General features: G+C 40.2%; 1 protein-coding gene across 5 annotated transcripts in view; it reads left to right on the top strand.

Moving 5' to 3' along the window:
* The first annotated feature begins 357 nt into the window (after positions 1-357).
* The window catches only part of EZR (ezrin), a 55,770-nt gene continuing 37,804 nt past the window's right edge, over positions 358-18,323 (top strand). Inside the window, exons 1-2 of one of the 5 annotated variants that reach the window (XM_060241584.1) lie at positions 358-557; positions 2,161-2,256. In XM_060241584.1, the coding sequence (XP_060097567.1) occupies positions 2,245-2,256 (12 nt within the window). In that variant the 5' untranslated portion in view covers positions 358-557; positions 2,161-2,244. Of the gene's footprint in view, positions 813-1,057; positions 1,243-1,299; positions 1,759-2,160; positions 2,257-18,323 lie in introns of those variants that run through there. The other 4 variants (XM_060241547.1, XM_060241565.1, XM_060241573.1 and 1 more) reach the window with 4 other exon arrangements.

The raw sequence follows: 18,323 nt of genomic DNA, 5'->3' as shown, positions 1-18,323 counted from the left end.
ACCAGAAACAGTGGCTATGAAAACAACAACAGAACTTTAGGTGATATCTTCTTAATCAATTATCGCTTCTTGAGATTTGGGACCAGAGCTGAAGGCAGTGTTGTTATATAATTTATTTTACTACCCCCATATGATCCCCCTCCCGCCCAGTGGACAGGATTACCCACATTTTTTTCTTTCTCAATCCAAACCAAATTTGTTTAGTCTTTGGCCAGGTATCTGTACTGATTGTAACTTCAGATTTATTTGGTTGTTTTGTTCTCCCGGAGACTCCAGTTGCTAACGCAACGTGATCGTTGCACCCTCAGACGCCCTGCGAAGTAATTTCCAGGCGGGAAATTTTCCTGTGGAAATCACACAGGGTGGGAACCTAGAAAACAATCCAGACGAGGCTAGTCCTGCCCCAGTCGAGGGAGAGAGAGAAAGGCTAAAATTGTTCTTTCCCCCCAAGCAGTTAAGCCACTCTTAGCCCAGAGACCTATCCCTTTTCAATCACAGAGCTTCGCTACCTGGAACTCTCACCTTCTGTAAGCCTTTGGGGTCCGCCTCCTTCCCAGGTAAGCAGCCAAGCTGAGCCCTCGCCAGCAGGAAGGCACGGCCTCCGCGCCTCACTGGCTTGCTTTACGCGGGGGAGGCGGGGTGGAGGACAAGGCTAGAGTCCCGTGGCGCTTGCCCATTCCACAGTCAGCCATATTGCGGCCATCGGGGAAGGGCAGGCAGCGACGCCCACAGGACCAGAGAGCGGCTGGGGTCGACGCGCGGAGCTGCTACCGTTGCTTTGCTCTGCCGGACCCGAGGAACGCGCCAGCTAGGTAAGGGCTGTAGTCAAATCCCCGCAACCCTCGCCTCCGAAAGCTGGCGGGGACATCCAGAAAGCTCGGGCGGGACCCAGTGGCGCGAAGTTGCTCCGTGCTGCAGCGGTAGACGTGGCTTTGGCAACAGGTGTAGTGGAGGGTGTGAATGGTGCCCAGCTCTTTTCTTTGAAGAAGGGACTTGACTTGAGCACGTTCCTATAGAAGCAAGCTTTTTTATGTTCTCCCAGTGCAGCCAGAGAGGTGCGTTGCTTAGCACTGTAGTTTTAAGCAAGCTTTAGGCTTTCACAGGCTAACTTAAAGCGAAGTTCCCTGCCCTTTAATAGGCCCGATCCTTACCCAAAAAAGCGAGTTCCACTCCGCTCAGTTTGTTCCAAGTAAGTGTGTGGAGGATTTCAGTTTGGTAGCTTAATGCAGATTTGCTTACAAGGTAATCCTCCTAAATTTAGTGTGGTCGTCTTTTTATTATTCATTTTGGAAAACACCTGCTGAAGATTACTGAAGGTGGCTATACCCCTCTAGCAGTCCGAGTGGCGAAAGGGCGATTTCCCTTTTCGTGCGCTTGGCTACGAGTGGAGGGAGCCCGAAGCCACACAAAAGGTTGCAAAAGGGGAGCTGGGTGGTGGGAATGGACTAGGGGCTAATTAAGGCAGAGTAGCCATCTTGCGTGTGTGGCTTCGCGAGAGGGGTCTTCCCTCGGCAGTTTATTCGAAGGGCACAGGAAGCTTGCGATAGTTCCTGTCTGAGAATGAAAGATTGTATCAGACCTATCGGGAGAAACTATTTTGCACTTCTTAAGCTTCAAGGCGAGCCGAAACAATCGTTGCCTTCTTTGAAACAGTGAAGTTATCCCTCTGCCGTCTTCTGTGCTTTGTAGAATTTGCCAGTTTGCGGCTCGCTTCTTATCTAGAGTAATCTCATCAAAGTCTCATGGTTCTCTATCCGGGTAATAACGATTCTGTAGTAGTCACCGATATTCCGGGGGGTTCTCACTAGTGATTCTTAGAACACCCTCCCTCGCAGCCTCGTCCGTGATGTTACTTGGTTTGTGTATAGCTGTGAGATGACTCCCCCCTTCCTTCCCTTAAAAATTGAAATTATAGTTGTTCCTGTGGGCGTGGCAAGCCAAATAACCTTCTATACTTGGACTTAAAAAAAAAACCTGGGCGAGGCTGCCGGTTTTATGTTTTCTGTAAAGCTGTGGCGTTACTAAGTAATGATTGGTCATGAATGAATCATTCCTGCTTACTTAACCTTCTTTTTAATCTTTAAAACTCCTCTACCGTGCCCCTGTCTTAGTTAGTTATTACACAAATGTTAAACTAGTTGGGTTTTTTTTTCTGTTCAGGCTTCTCGAAGGAAAGAAAGAACACCAAAGGTTACTGCATGAATATTTGCTTTTGGACCAACAGAAACTCTTTGAGAATCAAAAATGCCAAAGCCAGTAAGTGATTTTCACCCCAACCCCATGACCTAGTTAAGAAAAAAATATATAGAATCATTGTAGAAACTGGGGGAACTCTAATTTGCAAATCTCAATCTTAACATTACCCAATTATTCTTCTGTAACAATGTCTGGATAGCAAAGATTTAATTGGGATTTTAACCTGCCATTTCCATCTTTCTGTTTATAAAACTCTAATATAGTTGCACATCTCTCCTCTACCAAAGACTTCAGCTTTTTCATGTGTTATGGTATGTGTAAGACTAAACAAGCTGAGTTTAAATGTGGCAACTGTTCTTTCCAATGTTTTTATAAGTTTCCATGTTTGTGTACTCTGACTTTTCTCTGGTTTGAATGCCCGCTGAATTTAGTTCTAAGTTGTCATTTTTCTGCTGTATTCAATGTCATGTTCAATCTAAAGCATGCTTAGTAGGTTTTCTGTCCCATTTAAGGGCTCCTATTTCCTAGAAAGCTTATTAGGACCCAGTCTTATTATCTTCATGTTTTGTAATTAACAGCTGTGGCTTTTCAGATATGCCTTGGGTAAGGCATGGCATCTCATCCTGTTAAAGCGTTTTGATTAGAATCATTGCTGGGGTCCCCTTTGAGTTCAGACCTTGGACTGTGTGTTCACACTGAACAGTGCTGTTTTGAATTACTTTTCACAGGTCACATGGAGATGAAAAGAATTTGCTTCTCTTGCAGAACTGGTATCTAAGAAGTGGTTTAATAATGAGCTTGAGTTGCAGATGGATGGCAGAGTTCAGTAGTATGATAAAAGGGAGTTCCTTCTAGAATGATACTAAACTGTTAATCAACAGCATTTGTGCTCAGTAAATGGGATATACCTGATGAATAAGTTATATCTAACTGCACAGAGAGGTCAATTGAGCATGTGGAATGTTCACAAATTCAGCTATATCTCTGTGAATGCTATACAAGTTCTTCATTGTAGTATGAAAAGCTCCACAAAGCACTGTATCAGTTATTGGGTGCCATATATGGTGAATTTTAAGGATCTCTGGCCCTCTTTAAGCTTTTCATCTTGTTCTCCTTGACCACCTCCTTAGCTATTTTAAAGCATTGTGTGTGAGAGAACTGAGAACTTAGAAAAATTGCTGTAATAAGGTACTGGTATTGCTCAAAATGGTGGACAGGGATTTTTTGAGCTAATGAACTTTTCTGTACTTGGAGTTTTTTCCGTGTTCTTGGAGAGCAAGTCCTCCTGAGCTTGGTGGCATGTACTTGTGAGTAAAAAGCATAGTGATTGGCACTACCAGTGCAATCCTAAACAGAGTTTCACCCTTCTAAGGGTTAGGCTAGACATGATAGTGTCCTTTGGCAACCAGGAGGATGCCACCACTATTTTAAATGATTTAAAATACTATGAGGACCAGATCCTGATCTGGCTTGTAGTGTGTCTCTCTTGTGCCCCCCTCACCACATGTCTTTTCAAGTGTCAAAACAGCTAGAGAGAGCAGCTGTTTTGGTACTTGATAAGGCATTGGGGGGGGGACAAGAGTGCCTCAGCCCACCATTCTATAGGCATGATTAGAATCAGGCCCTCACAGCATTTTTAAAGCACTTTAAAATGGTGACCATGAGGACACCATCATGTCTAGTTTTACTCTATGCCTGTTGAAGGTAGTGGATTTTGAAGGCTATAACTCTGCTTAGGTTTGCATTGTGAAAGTACTGGAGCCTTGTGCAGCTGGGATGTGGAAGCCCAGGGTGCTTAGAGGATTTAAAAGAGGGTCACATTTCTGTGAGAAAATTGAAGAAGAGAAAGTTGCAGTTCAAGATGCCATGTAAATTAAGTGCAGAAGTTTGTTTTTCTAAATAATTATGTAAAAAGATTATTTTCCCTAAAAACCGGTGGATGCTAATATTTTCTGTATATTTGATAGTATGCAGAAGACTGTAATGATATGCTTAGACTGATCTTTCCTCTCCCCCACAAAAAAGCTAAGTACATTTTGTGCTAAGTATTTACTGCCTCCAGTCTAGTTCTAGAAACATTGTTTCTGTTTTATTTGCTCACAGACAGTCCCCTTACTAAACTGGGCCTGTTCCATATTTTCTTGAATCTGAATGGGTTTAGTGAAAAATGTGTAAGTGTTCAGAGGGAAGTTCCAAATGTGAGCTCTCCTCTTTCCAAGGGGAGTGACTTCCACAAAATGCTGGAGAGATCCATCTTCTGCAGTTAGTTGTTTAACCAAGAACCAGTTATGTAATTTTGAACATCCTTTACAGGGCTAGCAGGTGTAGGTTAGAATGGTGTGCAGAATGTGTAGTAGCTGTTAGTTGTGGACCTTTTAGGGCTGTATAGCTGCACAGGTATGACTGGTTGGACCATGTGCCTCTGTGAATAACTAAAGCTGTAACTTGGGGAAAGGGAAGTTAATAAATATGTTCCTCAGTTGCTGATGACTTGAGTTGCCACCCTTGAAGAACCAGAGGTTGTTTAATTATATGTGCATGTGTGTGGTGAATACATTTCTGCTTAAGGCTAACTTGTGCTGCATTTTGATTAAATATGGTGGCCTGGAAACTGAATTTGCCAGTCTCTGAATCTTGTTTTGTTATGATACTGACATGTTAAACAATGGTTCCAAGGCATAAACTGTGTCATAGTCTTCAATTTTCTTGTCCTTGGAGCAGACCTCTGACAGAAGTTATGATTCCAATTTGATAGTTGGTGGACTGAAGTTGAGACAGTGAGCTTGCCCAGGGACATTCATTCAGTCTGCAGACGAGCAGGGCTTTTAATTGGTGTGCGCTCTTCATGACTCACCTTCAGATTGTAGAGAAGGCATTTTTACTTTCATCCTGTACATATTTATCCCACCCTTCCTTCAAGGATCTCAGAGTGGTGTATATGGTTCTCCATTCCTACTTTTATCCTCACATTACCCCTTTTAGGTAGATTGGTTAGGTTAAGAGGCAATGACTGGCCCAAGGTCACTCAGTTAGCTTAATGGTAGATGTGGGAGTTGAAACCAGATTCTAATCTGACATTTTGAGCACAGCTCCACATTGGGTCTTCCTTCCTGGTTTGTTGCACCAAGAGCAAAACAGGAATACTTGTTTTCAAGATCTGCCTCCAACACAAAGTATGCTTTCCCAGTGCTCCCCCAGTTTACTAGTGGATTTAATATCCATATCAGTCTTTTCAGCCTCCACTGCCGTAACTTGGCTTTAATCAGTCTCAAGTACGCCTATCGTGACTTTGGCTTCTTCCCTCGTGCTGTTGTTTTTTGCACCTTTGATATTACTGCAGTAATGCAAAAGGCCCTCTTTTTCTAATGCTTTCTACACCTTTCAATAAAAGCTTCGTGGATCAGTGAGGTGGATTTGGCAATCAAGCTCTGTAATATCGCCCATTCTCAATATGACCTCCTACATTCCAGTTAGTTACACAGAAATGTTCTGTTGGTTGAGGAAAAGTTCTTTCATCTCATCAACAAAAGCTGCTTACAATGATGTTCATAAATGTATCTGAACTGGGCTTGTCAGCTGGCACCAGAGCAATACCTAGCAGAGGTGAATGTGTTCCTCTTTCTTGTGCTGCTGACAAATGTCAGAGGGCCAAAATGCTGACTTACAGTGACTTGAGCCATGTGATTAGGCCAGGGATTTATAGATTCTGTTTCTACTAGTACAGGGCATGTTCTGCTTTCTACATAATCAGCATTTAAGTAGCTCTTTGGCTGGTAATAGTTACTAGGAAAGGAGATGAAGAATCCTATGGGGATTACCTGGCTTAAACATATATTCCTCACATACTGATTTCAGAAGAAAAGAGACTAGTTTTGCAATCCTCTAGCCTTGCCTTCCAGTCCTGCCTTCTCCCATTCCATTCCTGGTGTGGTTGAAAGAGAGGCGTATGATCATTGGCAGTGTATTGTGGTACATAAAATGCTATAGTTGCAGCACTAGAATCACATTGTACTCTTTAAAGTATTTTATGGTTATCCCAGCTTTGGTCCTGTGATATTGGTTGCTGTCTTTGGTTTATGGCTGGCGGAACAGAGGCTGCAAGCGACTTGCCTAATAGATTCAGTGAACCTGCGCTGTCAACAAGACCAAGCTTGCACCAACTAATTTAAATAAAATGTGAGTGGCAGATACTGAGGTTCTTATAATCTACTTTAATGTAAACACATGTGATGTAATCTGATCCTGTGCATACTTACTCAGAAGGAAGTCCCACTGTATGCAGGAGGGTTTATTATAAAGTAACTATATACACAGCTTTTCAAACAGCAAAAGACAACTTGGCCTTCAAGGCCTGAAAAAAGAGAGAGAGGTGAAAGACGACAAGAAACTAAATCCATGCAGTCTGGAAGACGGGCCTTCATTCCATTTGAACACTACTTCAAGAGTTGTGGCCATTGACAGAAATTGCTCTCTAGCATGTTCCCACCAATATGGCCACTCTCTTTTCTTGCCCTTCCCTGTGCAGAGGGAATCAGAGTCATGTATAGACCTGGCCATTCCTGCTTGACTCCATGTCCTTCTCTAATCTTATCCAGGACAAGCAGCTTGCCTCTGCTACTTATAGCAACAGAGTGAAGAGATTCCTATACTGGGTCACTTGCTTGCTGTAGCTTGGGCAACATGTGAATTTGGTGGTGAGTGGTCCATATGTCTAATAGAGGCACTGGAGTGACTGAATATTGACCCTTGATGTTTGGCAGATGGGAGCATTACTAGGCATGGGCTTAAAATTAGGGTAGAAAATAAATGGTTTTTCTCTAGTATCAGCAGAGTTGTAGCAGTCTTTAGCAGCCATTTTTTAAAATATACCCCACCTTTCCTGATTCAGCTTCATGCAGCCTTTGCAAACCCAAACCCAGCTGCTGGGGCAGAACATGAGTTGTAAGATATGCAGCCACCACCAGGCTTATATCTACCAAGAACATGTGAGGGCGGTATGTCCTACCCTTCTATGAATTACTAGCTTTAGTGTTTTTTTTAAGTTTCTAGCTCTTTTCTTACAGCGATATATGAAGAAATGTGCAGGCAGTTGCCCCAGTACTTTTAAAGAGGTGATGGAAGGAAAGCTGCAAGAATGTTGTGAAACTGGTTCTTGTCATGAGATAATTAAGCTTGTTGAATTAATTCATAATTGCATGTCCTGTTCCATAATGTTCTCCTCTACTGCTTTCCTCCTTTCATTTGCTTTCTCTCCCTCTTAATGTTACCAATGATGATTGAGAGGACAAGGCAGAAAATCTCAGTGAAATCTGTGCTACTGTGAATTGTTCTGTTTGCCAGGAAGAATTTATCATGGGAGTAGTTTGAACCATGGAAAAGGCAGGAGGAAAGAAGTGAGCTACCTGCCTTAGTTTGGTTATGTAATGTAAAAGAATGTTTATATCTGAATATATTCAGAATTCTTTGACTCATCAGCAAAAAACTATTGTCAAGTTCCTGTTCTACCTCCCCTAAAACCTTTGAGTATGGCAAAAGGACTGAAGAGCCATAATGCTCAAGTGGGTTTAAGTTCCAGAACCTCTCACTATAGCAAAAGAAATACTTAGCTGTTGAGTACTGTGGGCTGAGGGAGAAATTTTAAGATCTACCACTTATCTACGGAAACACACAATGTTTGGGATAATATTTCCTCTGAATGCTACACTATCATGTCATTATGTTTCCCTGGATAGCTGGTGGTATGCAATACTATGGATATTTTAGCTTCATAAACCACAAAATCTTTAGGATTTAAATGTGTTTATGTTTTTACATCATCAAATCACCACACCTTCTGTGTAAAAGTCAGACATGTTTTTTTAAAATAAAAACTCGCTAACAAAACATCAGATATTTCCCAAACAAAGCATGTAGCATTTTACAGACTGAATAATGTACAGCTGAATTATATTCCTAAATGCCAGATTGCTTTCTGTTCCTGTCACCCTCCTCTTCCTACCTGGTGCCACTGAAAACCTGAGTTCAAAGATGTCTTGTACGTCAAGGAATTTAAAACTGTGTGTTTCTACATTATTGCCCTTCCTGCCAAAGGCATCATGCAGCTTAACCCTATTAACATATAAATCCATCTAGTTCAGTGGGATTTACTCTCAAGTAAAAATAGATGGACTCTATTCCACAACAGCATATGTTATAGTAAGATTTTGTTAGTCTTTAACGTGGTACTAGAGTCTGTTTTGGTTTACTGCAACAGACTAACAAGGGTTTCCCCTCTGAATTGACACCCAAGTAAGTGTGCCTTGAATTGCAGGCTTAATCTGCTTTTCAGCCCTTGCACACTATTTATCACAACACAGTTTTTTGCATGGACACTACAGAGGAGGAGGGAGCCCACTTTCTTTCTTGCTTAAATTCCATTTGTCCATAGAAAGTCCTATGCAATATAAGCGTGTTTGTGTTTAACAGGTGCCACTAGAGCCTTTTTCGAGCAGGAACACACAGGAATGCAGTTCCAGCTGCCTTGGTGTTGGGGTGTGTGTCCTAATATGCAAATGAGTTCCCGCTGGGCTTTTTCTACAAAAAAAGCCCTGGGTGCTATGCACTTCAAAAAGAAATGGGGATCTCTCATGGCATTTAAAAGACTTGTGTAATCAATAAAGTTGGTATTTTGTGTTTTAGATTTGTATATTGTGAATCAGGTATTGATCCGGGTTGCACAATTTTGGAGAGGGCACCTAAATCCAGAACATTTGTCCAGGCCTGCCCTCATGTACCATTAAGTCAATATGGATGCCCATCTGTTTGTCTGGCTTTGGTTGCACCAATGACTTGGTTCCTGCTCCCTTGCTATCTATATCATGCACATCAGCACTGAAGAACTGAAAGTCTGGGGAGAGTTGTACAAAAAGCAGTATTCCAGAAAGAAGGTATCCCCTCCCCCATTGTTTTGTATTCAGTAGCCTTCAACCTTAGGTTCTGCATGCTCTGTGTCATTTGTAACAACTGCATCAAACACCTGCAGATAGCAGTCCAAAATATACTAGCTTCATATGTGCAAAGAGGCATCATACAATATTGGTGTGCTAACTGATGGGAATTAAGTCCTGGTCTTTTGAACATAGGTAGATCTAAGTACTTGGCTGCTTTTCTGTTCTGATAGAAAATTGTTTCTTCGTCATTAGAATAGTGCTTAAGCTGCTCAAAGGCTTGGAAAATGCATACATTGTTCACCACACTTAGATACATGTTTAACCCAAGATTTAAGGGTCAACCATGTTACATTTGACATGTGTCATGGGTGCCCAACATAACTCATAGTCAAACATTGCAGCAGGGACTAGCCTTTACAAAAGTCTTTTTCAAATGCTGCAGGGTAGAAGGAGGAGCTTAATTTTTTCCCCTCCAGTTTGGTTCTTGCCAGTGGAAGCAGCCATAGATGAGCCTGTTTGCCCCTTCCTATGGTTCTGTGTGTCCATTTCCAGGGCACGTGAAGCCAGAGGAAGGGGCAAACAGTCCCCTCATGGTCATTCCACTGAGCGAAATGGTACAGGAAGAAGCATGAAGCCCCTCTTTCCCCCTCACAGCATTTGGAGCCACACTGGGTGACACAAGTTTAAAAGTTAGTACCTGCTGTAATATTTGCCTACAAGTTAGGTCAGACACTCATGTCAAATGCATCAAATGTGACACGTATTTTGCCCCTCCTGTTGAGACCTCTCACTGAGTTGTATTTTGACCTGCCTTATTGCTTCCAGCTGTAGATACCAAGTTCCTGTGGCCCAGACTTGTTCTGCGTATAACAGTTTGAACAAGCAACAGAAGGCTAGAATATATGAGCTGTATTTGTCCCCTTCACCTTAATCTGCATGATAACATTTTGTGTCAATATTGTCACATTCTTGGGCGTGGAAGGTACTGCTGAGCTAGAGATGTAAATTATCAGGAACCTTCGAAGGCATGGGGGATGTCTTTTTTTTTCTTGGGAAAATTAACATTTGGGGGAACATTGAAGTATGCACAATACTTTCTTACCAAAATGAATTGTAATGCTGTAAGGGTATAAACTGTATCACAGCTTCATTAGTATGTAAAATTATACTTTTTGGCATCTAGATGAAGTCTAAGGTGTAAATGTTGTGTGTGTTAAGTGCTAACAAGTTGCTTTCGACTTACGGCAACTCTATCGATTCATGTATTTCAAAACATTCTATCATTAACAGCCTTGCTCAGATCTTGCAGACTTGAGGGCTGTAACTTCCTTGATTGAGCAAATTTGATTGAGCAGTTTGGTATTTTTGATATTTTGTTTGAATGTAAAGAACTATAGATTGGAGAAAGTAGATGGAGGGAGCTTTTGCTCCCTTTCCCATAATATTAGAGCTTAGGGGCACTCAGTTTAGTTGATGGACAGTAGACAGACAAAATAAAACAACAATCAATTAAATTGTGGAATTTACTGCTAGTAGAGGTAGTGATAGCCACAAGCATTAATGGCTTTAAAAGAGCAGTTTAAAAGTTTAATCGAGAATAGGCACCTCAATGGCAAATAGCCACGATGAGTAAAGGAAACTTCTGTATTCAGAAGCAGTATACTTTTGAACCCCAGTGCTAAGAGACAACATCAGGTGAAAGGCAAACTGGAGTGAAACAAGATGCTGGTCTAGATGGACCACTCGTCTGATCCACTTGAGCTCTTCTTGTGTTCTTATGAACTGCAAACTGCTACATTCTGTGCTACTTAAACACAAACACACACACGCACATCTTAGTTCTGTCCTTGTGATACGTAGGAGAAAATAAAAACCACAAAGGTGTATTATTTGGAGTTAGTTGTGACAGTATGAAGGCTGTTTGTATCTGTAACTTTAGATACTGAAATTAACATTGAGAACTACCTCTTGAATAATGTTTTCATTGTAATATGTAATATTGTGGAGAAAATCAGTCATTTAAGCAACAAATGTATCCTTGCAAAAGGGTCTATAATATAAAGTTTTTAGCATTTGAGTGGGTAAAACCCTGTCTTATAGTGTCTTATCCATTGTGAAAAAGAATATTTCATAAATATTTCATTTTTACAATAGAAAAGCCAAAGATAATGTTCTTGTGGGGGAACTATATTTTGGCTTTAATCCCCCCCAACCCCACACCCACTTTCACGTCTTTATGAAGTTTTTCCTTTTTTTATCTGTTGGTTACTCAGAGAAGGTAGAGGCTAACATGTTTACAGTGTTTATGGTATCTAGTCTAGACTATATGTTGCTTCTTCCCCTCAATACCATAAGCTGCCTTCCATATTATAACGTTTCCTAAATGAAGCTGAACATCTGTTATTATGGCATTATCATCTTGTTTGTTAATGAACTTTCTATTTGCATATAGCTGTTTTGTCAAAGCAGTCCACTTAGGGAGGAGTTTAGTACAAATGCCTTCTCATTCTCTTTGTATTTTTTAACCTTCTGTACAAAGATCCTGTTGTTCTCTTAACAGAATCTATGATACAAAGGCACATGAGTCACTTGTCACCCAAAATTATACAGTGCTAACTGAACTGTATAGATAAAAACATGAGCCTGCCTTATAATTTTCAGATGTCTTCATTAAGATTTTCATCCTCCATGACAATAAAAATTTAATATTTGAACAAGCTCTACAGATTTGTGGAGGGTTTTTTGTAAGTGCAAAAGTTTCGATGACTAGATCCCAATCTTGACTTCTCAAACAGAAAATGATCTTTTAGGCATCCTGTGACATTCCCAGACTTTGATCGTGCACCAAATCTTAAATGTGACAATGTTATGGCATCAGGAACTTTTTACAGGAGATCAAACACAAAGAGAATGAACAGACTCCTTTGGAGAAGCATCGGGTATGCACACAATTCTTAGCTTCAGATGGAGGACCATGAAGCAAGTGTTTCACTAAAAAGAAATCTTTATTTTTAAAAGTTGTTGGAATTGTTTACTGTTTGAAAGTGCCAGAAACAATAGTAAGATCAGTCATAGATTTAATTAAGATTTTTCAAGCTGCTATTCTGTTTTCTACCATTCTCAGGCTTTGCCTAAAATGGTAATTATCTGTCTACCCTCCACATAAGAGGATCAATGTTGAGACTAAATTGATTATAGGCACCTATTCTGTATTTGGGATTGGAACTGGTACAATTCCATAATCATGGTATGCTAACCTGTGATTAACATTATCACAGACTGGGTTCATTATTGTTGCAGGTACAAACAGACTAAGAGCACCGAAGCAGGAAGAAAGTTATAGGGAAATGAAGTGATGTTATGATGTAAAGTGCTTTTCTGTAGAGATTTAGAAGACAACAAAATTTAACATGCTGCCCTACTCTGGGCCTGCAATTTTTAGAATCCACAAACAACCCATTTAACCTTAACCACTCTTTACATTCTCCCACTGAAATAGCTGGAATGTGATTGTTCAGCTGCGTTGCACCCATCGATTGACCTGGGATGCTGCTCAGCATACAGATTTTTCATGTTAATATTTTGAAGTTGTTCTAAGCAGGAAAAAATATTGTAGTCCAGTGCTGTGTGCTTCATGGTCATGTTGTCATGGCCTTATCTGCATTTAGGCAAAGATTCTCTTTCTCTGTGTGTGTCTCTCTGTCTCTCATCAGTTTGCCATCTGCAAAGGAGCAAAATGCTGTCATCTTCTCGCTTCCTGTGTCCCCTCTGCCTTGCCTTAAATATTAAAAACAGTATCTGTTAAATTTATTGCATGATTTAGGGAACCAAAATAGTGGGAGAATGGCCTAAGGGCCTTCAGCTGTTCTATTGCTACCTTCTGAAATGAGTCCTAATTTCATTGAGACCATAAAAACAGTCACAAAAGAAGATATAAAAATCATATGAATTGATGAATGTAGGATAAGCTGGGACCAGAGAAGGACTTCCTGGGGTAGACTATGGTATGACTTGCTGGAATATTGGAGCCTAGCAAGAAACATGTCATCTGAAAGTTGTCAGAAACTATCCACCCACCACCCCCACACATACACACCATTTTAACCTTGTATAACATCTTAAATATTTGACTGGGTCCTGGATTACACTTTCTTTAATTGAGGACTCTTTTTATTTGAACCCTTGAAGGCATTCTGATACAGTTTAAAACCAAGGCAATAGTCGTCAAACAATGCCCTTTGAATATATATGTATGTATATGAGTATCCATGTGCCATAAGGTAGTTCCCAGTACAGTGAAAATGTAGAAGTCTATTCCATTTCTGAATGCATACAGCACAGAATGCTGACCTTTTTATTATTTTGATTTTTCTGGTTTTCAGCTCCTCCTAAAACTAAAGTAAATAAGATTCTGAAGTCAGATAGTGGAGCTTTCCTTCCTTGATGCCTGTTCATATATTTTTATATGACATTATAGAAGATGTTTACAACAATATCCACAGTTATAGTTGCATAGGGCTGAATGATGTTTGATTACAGAAGCCATAGAGATGAAGTGATAAGGCAAAGAGGAAATTGTCATGCCTTTAAATCTGTGGTCTGTCAGGGTCAGCTTTGTCTACTCTGACAGCTAGTCTGTCCTGTGTAGGTCTTTTCACATCCAGTTTAGCTGATTATTTTGATCAGAGATGCCAGCGATTTAACATGGAACTTTCTGTATACAGCTAGTCTGTAGCCCCATCTTTTCTTTTGTAATTTGCTTAAACAACTTGGTGTCCCTGAAATACTGAGATGTACATCTTTGTATTTTTAATGTGCATTCCTTACTTTTTATAAAGGAAATTAATATTATAAATATAGGACAGAATAAGCTGTATGATGAAGGAATTGGTTGGTCTCTTCAAGAAATGAAGAAAGCTATGACTTCCAGAATGTAAGGGGGGGGGGGGAAACACCACTTTTACAAACAATTAAAACTTGCTTAGCATGTCAAGGTTGCTACTTAATCCAGCCTTTAAAATAATTTAAGGGATAGACTGTTAATCCTAGGTAGAGATGTGAAGGCCTAAACAAATTTGGAAGAAGCTGTATGTTTTCTTCTATTTACTTGCAGAAAATATGGTATCACTACTTCAAGGTTGCATAGATAAGCCAAATAGTGCAGTTTTATATGCAAATTAAATAATCAATTTTATATTAAATCAGCAAAATGTTTAGTTTTGGTAAAAAGGTTACATAATGAAATTTTATCCTGTGATTTCAGTTTTTCTCTCAGTGGTTTCTGCACATCATTGGCATGCATCCCTGAACTTAAGTCATAATGTCCAGAGGTACTGCAGCTGTTCTGTTTGCAAAGGCAATAAGGAGAAGACAATAGCTGATAATCTCTTACAGCTGGTCCTTCACCTTCTTGTTCTCAGTATTGACTTGGAGTCTTAATAGGTAGCACGTGACATGGTTTGTTGTAATTTCAGTGGGGGTGTCAGCAGTTTTCATACTGTCTATCATTCTGTGTCCTCCATCACAGGATTAATTCCAATAACCCCTAACATAGAGAAGTTTGCAGCAAGTCTGGTACATCTAATAATGTGGTGCAGGTTATATGCTGAGCTTGTTCAGACTGAGTTGGTGGAAATGCTCCTGTTCAGGGGAATGTACTTTGTATGTATTTCTCATTCTCCTTCCACTCTCAAGCCAACAATAATTGGTAAGCTTAGAATAGGAAATCTTACAATTCAAATCACAGGCTTCATATTTTATCTTGCATAAGAATTTCATGACTTGTATGTTTAAGTCTGTGCATTTTAATTTGAAGGAAGAGTTCCATTACAGTGCTTATTTTGTGGAAAGATGTCATGGATTTAATAATCATTATAAGGCAGTTGCAAGTCTGTAAAGTATCTTGCTGACATTCTGTCTTTTGAGTTAGATGAGGTCTTTAAGAAAGGCACACCTAGTTATTCAGCCTAAGGGATCTACAGGCATGTGTTCCTAGAGCAATAGTCCTCCGTGCCACATGGCAAACTATTCTTTAAAGCAGACAAAAACATATGGGATGGGAATCCTCTGTTCATGGAGAAAGAACATAAGTCTCTGGATGCCAACCCATAAATTGGGTAGGAGAATAAAGATTCTAAAGAGGTATCTGCACAGCTACAAATGCGTTTCTCTGATTGGGGCATAATTTTGAGTGTCTAGAAATTGTTGATTGATCAGTTAAAACTACTCAGTATCAAGGAGGCAGTGAAACTTGCAAAGTAACAGATATTCCATGCATCAAGGACTACATTATTATCCTCACACTAAGATGGGAACTCCATTAAAGACTAAAATAAAGCCAGAACCTCAGGACAGAGTCCCAGTCCATTAGAACATTTGACTACAGTCATCTTACGCCCAAAATAAAAGTTTGTTGATTTTGTGCCACTGGACTCAAACTTTGTTCTGCTGCTTCAGACCAACACAGCTACCCACCTGAATCTGTTATCACTCTGTTAAAGAGTGGTAGGAAATATGGGTCATTTTGGGTCACACAATTGTTTTTTAAAAACATTCTGTGATCCCATGACAAAGCAACTGCAGACGATAGGAAGCCTTGCATTTATACTGCTCCTTTCCCCTGCCGCTTCCACAGTCAAGCTTCTTAGCATTAACTTTAACCTGCCCTGGGAAGACAGCCCACATAAAGCTCCTGATCTTGATGTAGCTTATAAAAGACAACTTCTGGTGATCCCAGACTAGCATAATCTACTGCATTGAAATAAAAGTCATGCTGCTAAGAAAATATCCCAGTAAACTATACCACATTAGTAACCCTGATAAGATCCATACAGAGATATTACCTAGCTGGTGTACTGCAAAATGTATTTCTTAGAATCTCTTACGGTACACCACTCACAGCCTGAACAAATCTGATCTCAGAAGCTAAGCAGGGCCAGGCCTGGTTAGTACTTTGATGGGAAATCTCTTATCACACAGGGCAAGATTACCATAGAGGAATAAATTATTTAAGAAATTCCACATGAGTGCTTGTAATACAGTTCAGTATGAGCAGTAATTCACCCCAAAGCCATCATGGACATGAATTAAATAGTATATTCTCTACCTCTGTGCTAAAAGTTAGTCTCACACATTGAATGTGCCTCCATTGAAAAACAAATTGTGGTAACCTGCTTTTCCTGCAGGTTCTGAGGAATTTGTATTGAGGAATGGCTTGTGAAAAGCTTTTGAAAGCACCACTTAAGTCGATGGAAGGCTCCTTAGGCTGAAGGAAAGTGCTAAATGTAGCTTAGTGTAGTGGTAGAATACCAACAGTTGGGTTTGAGGTGAAATATTAGGTAGCTTTCCTATTTGTTGGTACTGGAGAACAACTTGGGCCACTGTATCCCATGCTGAGTGGGAAAGTATGAAAGTTTTTCTGTGGTTAGTGTTTATTGGTAGTCTTATAACAAACTTCTAAGATAAGGAACATTTATTTTGTTTAAGTCCTTTCCCCACACAATTATGAAATGATGAATCCAAAACCTGTATTGGACCCAAAACACATTGCTTTTCTTTAGGGGAGATGTCTGTGTTGAAAAAGGCAGGACTTGCAGAAAAGTATGAAAGAAACATAGCTTCCCTAGCAACTAAGTGTAAATTTGCTTTATGTGGGTATTGGTTTTCACCAGGAAGGGTAAACAATATATGGGAGTTGCAGCTTTTGTGTTCTGCAAGGAATATAATTGCACATGTTCTTTGAGGAGAGGCTAGAACTAAATATCAACTTGATTATACCAGGTGGGGTTGGGAGGCAGATTTTCTTAACTGAAATAATACTTCAAGATTCATATTGAGGAATGGCTTGTTAAAAGCTTTTGGAGTAATTAAATCCAAACGCCACACTTTGCATAGATGTCCTTGGTTGGTAAACTGAGAGACATTGTATAAAGGGAGCACTGGGTATGTACTTCCACACTCTGTATGCTGGTGTTTGATATGGAAGAAGTAGGGTTGGGCACAAAATGAACCACATACCACAGTTTGAGCATGAACTGGACCAGTGCTTTGGGAGAGCATGCTTCCACAAACTCTTCCTGAACCTCCATGGAGGTTTGTGAAGTTCAGGGAGGGTTTGTATGGCCTCCAAAGGCATCTAAATACCTTCAGAGCCCAGTCAAGAGTAAGCTCCAAAAGGCAGTTAAATGCCATCGGAGCCCACCACCATCCCGAGCTCCCTGGGGCTGGGACGAACCACAAAATGAACCAGTTCATCTAGTGCAGGAGTTTGTTGGAGGTTTGTGGTTCCTGAAAATCCTGAACCACAAACCTCCATTTTCTCAGTTCATGCCTATCCCTAAGAAGTATTTTTAAAATTCAAACGTCTTTTAGCATTTCTCATGTTTTGCTTATCAAAAGTAAAGGACTATACACTAAGAATTCTAACCACAACTATCTGATTCTCATTAGTAAGAAATTGGTGCTCATGTTATAGAATGACACATAGCTTTTCCACTTCTGAGAGTAGTTCTTACTTTGCTGATTGTCTTCATGAAGGTATTTTGTAAGTAACCTGTGTGGCATAGTGTGTGTGTGAGAGAGAGAGTCGGTGGTTTGGATGCAGGCCTCATTTTGATAAGAGCTCACTGGAGCGGAGCTCTGGAACCTCTAAATTTTACTGTGCTCTTTCTTTCTTACCCCGCCCCCCTCCAAATACTTGCTTCTGGGTTCCATTGTTCACCACCACCACCACCCGTGAGAATTTTGCTGAACTCTTGATTTTTCTCTAAGATTTTCTTTCTAATATTTTTCCTCGCAAAAAATGCAGTGAAAAGCAGGCAGATGAAAATCTTTATCATGCCACTATGGCCACATAGGAAAAAGTAATTTTAAAAGTATGATGGAAGTAAGGTTTTATTATGACCGTTATAATTTAGGAAGCATTTTAAGGTAGATGCTGAGCTGATTTATTTTAGTACATCTTCCAGTGATGTCAGGGGTGTGTGGCATATACAAGTGAGTTATGCAAATGAGTTGTGCTAATGAGCTGTGGCACCTTTTTTTCTCTTAAATGACCCCTGCTTGGATGAAACTTGTTTCTGTTAAAGTAGAACATCTCTAGTGTTTCAGCAGAATATCTCTAATGTTTCTAAGATACTCTGTTACATAAGAACAAAGGTACATCCTTGTCTCTTACTTGATACCATGCAGCATCCACTA

The sequence above is a fragment of the Heteronotia binoei genome, chromosome 1 (genome assembly GCF_032191835.1).
Source record: "Heteronotia binoei isolate CCM8104 ecotype False Entrance Well chromosome 1, APGP_CSIRO_Hbin_v1, whole genome shotgun sequence".
Lineage (NCBI taxonomy): Eukaryota > Metazoa > Chordata > Lepidosauria > Squamata > Gekkonidae > Heteronotia > Heteronotia binoei.
This window is presented reverse-complemented; position numbering and strand designations above follow the sequence as displayed.